Source organism: Quercus robur, chromosome 8 (genome assembly GCF_932294415.1).
Source record: "Quercus robur chromosome 8, dhQueRobu3.1, whole genome shotgun sequence".
Classification (NCBI taxonomy): domain Eukaryota; kingdom Viridiplantae; phylum Streptophyta; class Magnoliopsida; order Fagales; family Fagaceae; genus Quercus; species Quercus robur.
The window spans coordinates 18,977,337-18,986,767 of NC_065541.1; the positions used below are offsets into that span (position 1 = coordinate 18,977,337).

Here is a 9,431-nt window from a genome sequence, read left to right on the forward strand (position 1 = left end):
AAATATTTGAAAACAAAGCGTTCATATCAGTTTTAATAAAATACTAAACATCGCCAAATTTAGTAGGTTTTTTAAAACTCTAACCAAAATCCAAATTCCCATTTTTTTTCCACATTTTCTGAGCAACCAAACACAGACACAAGTCGAGGAAAAAAAAAAAAAAATTCACAGAAAGACAAACCAAATCCCCCAAAACGCACACAACCAAAAAAAAAAAAAAGAAAAAGAAAAAAAAAAGCGAAATCCTGGAGAACGAAGAGCAAGCAAAGCGAGATCCTCTTCGTCGTCGGGATAGTTCACCGGCATCAAAGGGGAGTCGCCGTCGTGCTTCATCGGCAACTGGACCGGTGGGTCAACGACCGTGGTTTAGGTCGGCGATGAACTCGATCGCGGCGGCGTGAGATTTGTACTTGACTTCGACGGCAAGTGGTGAAAGCCGGTAGTGAAGTCATCACCATGAATGGTAACCTGTTGCGGCTGCGAAGGTTGATCGGAGCCTCCTCCAGCTCTCGCCGAAGTCGACGACGACGACGTCGACGACGACGCCATGTTCTCCGACCATTTTACACAAAGCTCAAATCTAAAATGGTGAAGCTTAAACAAAAACAGTGTGAAGGGAAATTGCTTCATTAACCTCAAATTTTCTAGGGAAACAAACAAATTCGTTTTGTAATTTTGTTAATATATCAAGGGCAAATTAGGTAATTTATATTTTTAATAATTTATGTGATCTACTCTCCCTCCAAATCTCTCCAATTTGGGGGAATTAAAAATGAGGGGTTAGAGGTAGTTGAAACTCCTCCAAACCCCTCCAAATCCCTCCCCCTCTTTCCTTAAAAAAACTTTCAAACAAGGTAATTAAACTACTCTCCTTCACTCTACTCTACTCCCCCTCTATTTTTTAACATCCAAACAGGCCATAAATCAAGAAATTGTGGTTCCTCTCATCCCTATTGTATGCAATCTTAATCTTGAAAACTTTGAAATTTCCTATTTTCTCCCTAACCTGTGTTTGAGGAATAGTATATTATAAAATTAAGATAATTCCACATTTCACCTTATAGACTATAAGTAAGTTTAGTTAAAAAAAAAAAAAAGAAAAGGAAAGTATAATGAACTTATCCCTAGTTCAAATAATACACATTTTTTAAAATTTTGAAAAAAAAAAAAAAATTGTTCCTCTTGTAACAAATTAACAATATTAATTTTGTTATATGATATTTTTATCCCAAAAAAAAAAAAAACTTGTATCTACTTGAAAACGGCGCCGTTTGCTGCGTCGCTGAAATGCGGCAAACGATTTGACAACTTTGGCCTACGCAATACAAAACGGTACGTTTCGCTTTTTTCAGTAATCAGTAATACCTTGTGTGAAAAGTAAAAGACGGTGGCTCTGTCTTCGTGTAGTTTAAGCTTCAATCTCTCAAATCATTCTCTCTTCGAAATTGATTGGCCTACGCTTCCTGTAATTGTAAGCTTTTTTTTTTTTTTTTTTTTTTTTTTTCTCCTTTCTCTTTTCTCGCTTTATTCCTTCGTTTATGGCTTATAATAAGACTCTGTTTGGCGGTGTCTATGAATTTAGAATTTTCGAATCGTAAAAAGAGTTTTTTTTTATTATTGTTTACGGAGACACAGAATTCAACACTCAATTATAATCCTTGATGCCCGCCATCGTTTATTTAACCTGCTTCACCCGAGAAAAATTCAGTCCTGTAAATTTTCTTACCAACCAAACAAGGGACTAGGGTTTACACTTGCCTAGAGTTTGAAATAGAGAACAACTTAAAAATTTTGGGTCTTATTTGTTTGCTTCATTGTTGGGTATTCTCTTGATTGTGATAAAATTAATCTTGTTGTGCTTTTCAAAAATAGGTTTGGTTGAAAAGTGTATATAGATGGACACTAGAGTTAGTACTCAGTTAAAAAGTCAGTCGAAGGAAGTGGGTTATGAAGAGAAGACGGCTGCAGTTCATGACGAAATGAAGAGAATGAACCGACTTCCTGCTAACAGCACGTATGCTACTCATCGCTTGCGGGTTCTTAATAAGATACTGCAACTTATGTCCATTCAGGTTTGGCATCGCATCTAAATCGTGCATTTTTTTTATTTGTGAAAGTGGATTTGAGTATATAAAATTAACTTATGTGTTGTTATTGCTCAAATGGTAATTTAGAGTCACAATGAAGAAGAAGAGGAAATTTAGAGTCTAGGGAAAAAAAAAAAAAAAAAATTAATGTTTTAGAAAATGAAAGCTGGACATTGTGATTCGTCCTTTAGTATGATTGACCGGGATCAATTCCTTTATAGGGCCGATTATGTTATAAGCATTGTGTAAAAGGTCAATGCTAACAGGTTTAAGGAACTACTTGTTTATAAGAGAGAGAATTTGTTTTGTCTATAAAGAACATTATTCCCTCTTTAATATATGGTAACAAGTGGATTAACCCCAAGGGATAGCACAATTGGAAACTTGGATTCACAGTGTAAATGGTGTTGTGTATTACTGAGAGTTAGTGTGAAGTAACCTCTAGGGATAGTATGATCAGCTGAGGACCATACCTCATGAAGCAGAGGTCACTAGCTTGAGTATCCCCTTCCCCCTCCCTGTGGGGCTAAAAATTACTTATTTAAAAAATAGTTTAAGTTGTGGGAACAATATAATTGTAGAATTGTAGAAAGTGGAAAAGAGGGTATAGGAACCAGTCTTGCCTTTTAAAAGCTTAGGACTTATGAGTGATTGTTGATATTTACCATAGAATTTTAATGTTACACAAATATTTTCCATTTTCTTGATGCCGGTAGTGTGAAAGCACATGCACAAGGAGCAGAAGTAGGGAGGTATGTAACCATTGGATGCTCAAAATTTGGAGTGTCTACTGTCTATGTTGTGTCCAAACAAATTCCAACATAATGTGATCTAAAAAAGAAAATTTTATTTCTTTTCTCTACAACTCACAGTTCAGATATTGGAAAAAGTTTCATAAGGAATGCATGTACAATCTTAGAGAGTTGCAGATTATATTTGTGAAAGTTCAAAGGTCATTGCATAGCCCCAAGGAAGCAGGGTCATCAATCTCAAGCTTAGTGCTGCAAAGGTAAGTTGGTGGGCTTGTTTTTGATTATTCAACAGTTACAATGGGGGAGAGGGGATTTGAACCTTGGATGTCATGGAAACACTAGGAGGTGCCAGCCAATTGATCTACAAGGCTTTTGGCAAACTTGAAATTCTTCCTTGGTATTTTTGCAGGTTTAATCACTCTTATAAGTTATACTGAAGACAGTATAGTTTACAACCCTACATTCCTCTCCTTATCAAATGCCAAGAAATTTTAATTGTAGAATTTTTAGTAATACAGAACTAAATTAAATTTATTGATGAAATCTTGATGGGTTCTTGAAGAGGGTTTGATGTTTGAGGTTTAGATAGGGTTGAGTAATAAAAAGATTGGATATTTAATATGTGTGATGGTTATTGGATGTTACAATAGTGAATAGAGCTAGAAATAAAGAAAGATAAACACTAGGCAATCACACCTCCTAAGTGATCACACTTAGGTAGGAGAAAGCATCACAACCTCAATGGTTAATATAAGCTGCTGAAATTTTATTGAAACCACTCTCACAACACAGCCTAGTGCTTTGCTAAATCCTTTCCTAGAAGGATTAGGATCTAAATAATTTATTCCTTGAAAGACTAGGACTACCAATAACAATAAAAAAAAGTGTGCAAGTACTTCTAAAACAAATAGGAACAGGACTTGAAACACAAAATAAGACTCTTGGGTTTTTGGTACAGCCCAAGGTCAGCCCATTCCGGAAAGCCTGGAATTTATCAGATTGCCCTTGTTGTAGTTAAACTTAATTAAAACTGATCTAGCAGCAAATAAACAATAAAAAAGGCTCAATTCAACTTAGACTAACTAAGCAAGGTCCCAAGAGAGATCTCCATCATTTGAACCATCCCAAATTAATGTTTGAGCAATAGAACCTGCTTTTTCCTTTGGCTTGTATAAGTCTTCACTGGGGGCTCCTAGTTATGTTCCTCATCATGTCTCCTCATCTTGGAAAATCTTGACATCGGTGAGATTGCGGGAAAAAGAATGATAGCTCATAGCGCTCATAAAGGTCATGGTCGATACTTTGAAATTCATCAGCTCTTATCCAAGTACAAATTTGGTTGATATACAACATGAACTTCTATGCATTTTATACAATTAATTAATTAATTACAATTAGACTTTAAGCCATATGGGTTATTGATTTTATGCCTCTTATGTCAGAGAACTGTGGCACAGGATCAGGAGTTGGAGTTGCTTTTTGCTGGGCTATCTCTGTGAACCAACCTGTCTAGGTAGTGGTCAGTTTCAGTTGAATTGAACTTCTGCAACAAGATTAAGTTTCTATTTACTTTGCACTATGATTTCTATACCTATCAGGTTTAGCTTTTGTATTGCCAAGCTTGAGATTCTGTAATTAGATGCAAGGACACGTATGTTTTTTAATGGTAAATCATTGAGTTGTATTCTGTTTGTTGATGTTTCAATTTTCTTGTTAAGCATGATATTGTTTGGGTAAAATATGAGTCCTTAATTGTTGAAAAAAAAAAAAAAAAAAAAAAAGAGTCCTTAATTGTTTATTTCTTCAAAAATTTAATTTTTCTTACAATATTTTTTTCCCAGCTATATGTTATGCAGTCAATTTATAGACTAATTGTTTGAGTCTAGTCAACAAAGCCTTATTTATGATTATCCCTTATGTTATTTAGTTGTTATTCATCAGGTTATGGCCACATAGCTCCTTAGAGCACTCACATTAGTGATTGTAAAATTTACAATCACTGATGGGTTTTAACCAAAAGGTGTAAAATTTACACATTTTAACCAAAAAAATACCCACATCAGTGATTGTAAAAGTCTGCAAATTTACAAAATTGCTACAATAGCCGTGTAAATATACTTGGCTACAATAGCTTTGCATTTTAATATTTTCTTCTTCCACTGTCCCATGTCAGATTTGCTCTCTCTCTCTTCCCTTCACTCTCTTTCTTCATCTTGGACTCTCTCTGTCTCTTCTTTCTTCCTTCTTCCACTAATACTCTTGTTGACCACCACCAGTGAGAATGGTGATGATGTGGGCTCGTCAGTGTGTTGGGGGAATTTGGAATCGTCGCCTAAGATTGCTGATTAGGCCTATTGGTGGATAGGGTTGCTTGAGCTTTTGTGGATCTAGTTGCAGATGGGTTGATCTGTGATGGCGGGGTAGGATGCCGATTGGACCACCATGAGTGAGAACAGTGATTATGCGGGCTAATCGGTGCGTGGGAGAACCTAGAATCATTGACTGTTTTGTTGAGGATCTGTGCAATGGGTGAGTTGGTTATGGAGGAGGAGAGAGAGAATCTTGGGTTTGGAAAGGAAGAGGAGACTGGTTATGATCCTTTTGGAGGAGGAAAGAGAGAGCCTTGAGTTTGGAAAGGACCAAGAGACTGTTGTGGAGGAAGAGAGAGAACGCCTTGGGTTTGGAAAAGAAGAAGAGATTAGTTGTGAAGAGGGAGAGAGTTTTGGAAAGGAAGAAGAGAGTGATTTCGGAGAGAGAGACAGAGATGTTGTGGTTTTTGGTTGAAGAGAGAGAGAGAGAGAGAGAGATGATTTTGGAAAATAATAAAAAATTGATAAAAAAAAAGTATTTTAATGAAATGTAGTGTTAAATAGATAATTTGATGTGGAGTGTTTTGAAAAGTGAGTATGTAAAATAGAAAAGAAGAAGAGACTAGTTGTGAAAGAGAGAGTTTTGGAAAGGAAGAAGAGAGTGATTTCGGAGAGAGAGACAAAGATGTTGTGGTTTTTGGTTGAAGAGAGAGAGAGAGAGATGATTTTGGAAAATAATAAAAAAATGATAAAAAAAAAATAGTATTTTAATGAAATGTAGTGTTAAATAGATAATTTGATGTGGAGTGTTTTGAAAAGTGAGTATGTAAAATAGAAAAGAAGAAGAGACTAGTTGTGAAGAGAGAGAGTTTTGGAAAGGAAGAAGAGAGTGATTTCTGAGAGAGAGACAAAGATGTTGTGGTTTTTGGTTGAAGAGAGAGAGAGAGAGATGATTTTGGAAAATAATAAAAAAAAATTGATAAAAAAATAGTATTTTAATGAAATGTAGTGTTAAATAGATAATTTGATGTGGAGTGTTTTGAAAAGTGAGTATGTAAAATAGAAAAATTAAGTTCTTATGCTAAAATAGACAGAAATTTTTACACGAATTAATGCGAATGTGCTTACTAATGTACTTGTGTTGCTTGCTGCAAATGACCATGGCATTCCAGTTAGTTTTTCTTGTCTTGTGGCATATTGGACCAATTTTGATTACCTTGTTTGAGCACGTTTACATCTGAGTACATTTACATATCTGTAAAAGGGATTAATAGCCACCATCTTTTACCTTATTTTTTCATTTGCATTAGGATTGTTGATGCTTCCAAACCACAAATGGGGAATCAGTTTTGTCTTAACATCTTCAACTTTTTTTTATAGATGCTTTCAATCATTTTTCCCCAAAACAAGCATGATTGAGATAATAATATGTTACTAAGTTTCTCCATGACTCTATCATGATCCAGAATATAAACAGTTATTTTTCTTTTTCTTCTTCTTGGTTGCCTTTTCCTCCGCACTTGCTTTCTTGCCATCTAGGTCTAACATTTTTCACTTTCCACTTGTTTTTTTGGTATGAGTGGCTTTGTATGTGTATCAGTTTGTTTTATGCTACTCTCTCTAGTCTCCAATCCTTTGTTTAATCAGAACACTTGTTGCCCAGCATCTGGCAATACTATTTTGCTCTGCAAAAGAGACCTCTCTTGGACTTACAATTTTGTCACACTTGTTCTGTAGGTGCGAACCTTTAGATGGTAAAAAAGAATTTTTGTGGACTGACATCTTCATTACACTTGTCCAAGGGTGAGAAACTGAGAATGTTTGCGCATTATTCCATGTAATGGGTGTATATGTAGCTCATTACCAGTGCTCATTCTGGTTGCACGTTGGTCATGCTTAAATATACAGCGTGGCCCATCTGGGAAACATGATATGCTTTAAAGAAAGGTTACATCTCATGTTACAAACTTCCAATGGTTATGGTTAGAGGTTTATGCTGATTGCCACAATGAGCACTAGTGAAGCTTTTTTTGAAACTACTAAATCTTTAAATGGAATGATGATTTCATGCAGTAGATAAGTTATGTGCCTGGGTGCATTTTGTTATACTTTATGATGCTAAATTTGGGGAAATACTTGATCTCCACTGGATTAAAACATTCCTTTTGCAGAGACCATAATTCCAATTGATCTGACTTACTTTTTATTTTTGTTTGTTTGCAGAATGACAGATCTAGGATCCCTCTATCCCTGGAAACACCTTTCTATACCCCGTGGTTTGTGTACAAAAGTGATGCACAGCGCACATTTCTGGCATGCTGATATTTAGTGGTTGTGAATATCTTTCATACCTATTCCAAATTGACATGTTCTGTATATACTGTTTGATAATCTGTGGACAAATATGCTAATGATATAAGCTTCTTTGATCATCAATTTGGCTTTACTTCTTTGCATCATGTTTTCAATTCTTTTGGGATTAATTAGTTGAGAAGTTCTTGGGTATTTTACCAAGATGTTGCCACAATTTTCTCATGTTGAATTCGCCATGGGCTCAGTTCCAACTTGCAATTGATCTGTATGTTACGGAGCGTTTTTTGTATTTCATATTCTGTTTTCATCACCAACCATCAGACTTTTGTTTTTTGGGGGGGGGGGGGGGGGGGGGGGTGGGGTTTTGATTGATTGATATTTTGATCAAACGGGTCTGGGATTTTTAAGGGAATTTGAGCTAGATACTGAAGAGGATATGTTTTAAGGATATGTTATGGAGCATTAAAAAGGATTTTTTATTTATATTTTTTTTATTTTGGTGTCAAAAGCTCATCCAAATTTATGATCATAGCTGAACTTTTAACAAATTATGATTGATTGTTACTTGTTAAACACTGATCCAAATGTATGATCAAATTGTTTCTAAAAAAGAGAGTAAAATATGTTCATCGGGGCAGCAGGGCAACATGTACTTCGAGAAAACGGTTGATGCAACCTGCAAAGAGAAAGGTGTAAAATTTCTCAAAAAAAAGAGAAAGGTGTAAATTAAGATGGGTTCTAGCTGTGAGCACGCTTGTAGAGCTATGTGAGATTTGAAGGAAGGTGTTTAGTTATCCGTAACGTTAGTCAACCGTCATTTTTGGGTTTATTCAGTGAGGTTTTGTTGAAATGTATAACCTAAGCCGGACCCAATTTAATGTGAACCCTGGAATTTATAACACCAAGCTTTTAGAGGCAGCCAATTTTGACTTTAAGTCACAATACAGTAATTGTTGTAAATAGATGAAATATATAGGCAAGAAAATAAAAGATGAGGATGATATTATATTTAAATTGCTTCTTGTCTTTTTATTTTATTTATTTATTTATTTTGATAACACACACATACAATAACACACCAACTCCAAGATAGTTAGAGTCATGGAGTTATTGATATACACACGCACACCAAGCAAACTTTTCAACGTGGGACAAGACCCACACATGGGGTTTTTTTTTTTTGATAACACACACACACACAACAACAACAACACGCCAACTCCAAGGCAGTTAGAGTCGCGGAGCTGTTGATATACACATGCATACCAAGCAAACTTTTCGATGTGGGACAAGACCCACACCAAAATTGCTTCTTGTCTAGTGGTAATGGTCATCAACTACAACATATTATTTCTAGAACTGATATACATATCTCTCTTTTGCTTTTGGTGTTTCTCTAATATTTTTCTGCACATTACAATGGGAGCAAAAGTTCTTATATATAGGTTTACAACACTCCCCTTTGGATGACCACTCGTTAAGGATATCCCTCATTAAAACCTTGCCAAGGAAAAACCCAATAGGAAAAAACTAGTGGCGAAGGAAAAAGAGTATGGTATTCTAGTAAGCTTTTGAGTACCTTTAAATTGCCTCATTAAAACCTTGCTAAGGAAACCCAATAGGAAAAAACCTAAGCGAAGGAAAAAGAGTACAATAAGCACATATCATTTTGATCATTTATTCCCTCTCATGATTATATATATCTTCAAAGATCTTTAAGATGACACATGTCAACGTCGTGCACTATCTTCTTAAATGTTGCAGCTAGTAATGATTTAGTAAATAGATTTGCAAAATTATCACTTGACCGTATTCGCTTGACATCAATTTCACCGTTCTTTTGGAGCTCATGTGTATAAAAGAATTTTGGTGAGATATGCTTCGTTCGGTCACCTTTGATATATCCTCCTCCGATTTGAGAAATTCAAGTAGCATTGTCTTCATATAAGATTGTGGAGCTATCTTTGATT

At 35.4% G+C, this 9,431-nt stretch overlaps 1 protein-coding gene across 5 annotated transcripts; it reads left to right on the top strand.

The window, feature by feature from the left end:
• Positions 1 to 1,326: 1,326 nt before the first annotated feature.
• Positions 1,327 to 7,584, top strand: LOC126694901 (uncharacterized). Of its 5 annotated transcripts, none has more exons than XR_007645923.1 (5): positions 1,327 to 1,471; positions 1,873 to 2,072; positions 4,282 to 4,358; positions 6,886 to 6,951; positions 7,372 to 7,584. XR_007645923.1 is itself a non-coding variant. In XM_050391439.1 (4 exons), exons 2-3 carry the CDS (start codon positions 1,896 to 1,898, stop codon positions 4,336 to 4,338), a joined length of 234 nt encoding a protein of 77 aa, XP_050247396.1. In that variant the 5' UTR covers positions 1,327 to 1,471; positions 1,873 to 1,895; the 3' UTR covers positions 4,339 to 4,358; positions 7,372 to 7,584. The 5 variants fall into 5 exon arrangements, 2 of the variants coding, with proteins under 2 accessions (XP_050247396.1, XP_050247395.1); XR_007645922.1 differs by having other exon boundaries at positions 4,282 to 4,352; XR_007645924.1 differs by lacking the exon at positions 6,886 to 6,951 and having other exon boundaries at positions 4,282 to 4,437.
• The last annotated feature ends 1,847 nt before the right edge of the window (positions 7,585 to 9,431 follow it).

Bases quoted from the DNA above. Each gene is read 5' to 3' on its own strand.
- LOC126694901 (XM_050391439.1), top strand. From the start codon at position 1,896: ATGGACACTAGAGTTAGTACTCAGTTAAAAAGTCAGTCGAAGGAAGTG. The intron at 2,073-4,281 runs GTTTGGCATCGC...CTCTTATGTCAG, and splicing joins TGCAACTTATGTCCATTCAG to AGAACTGTGGCACAGGATCA.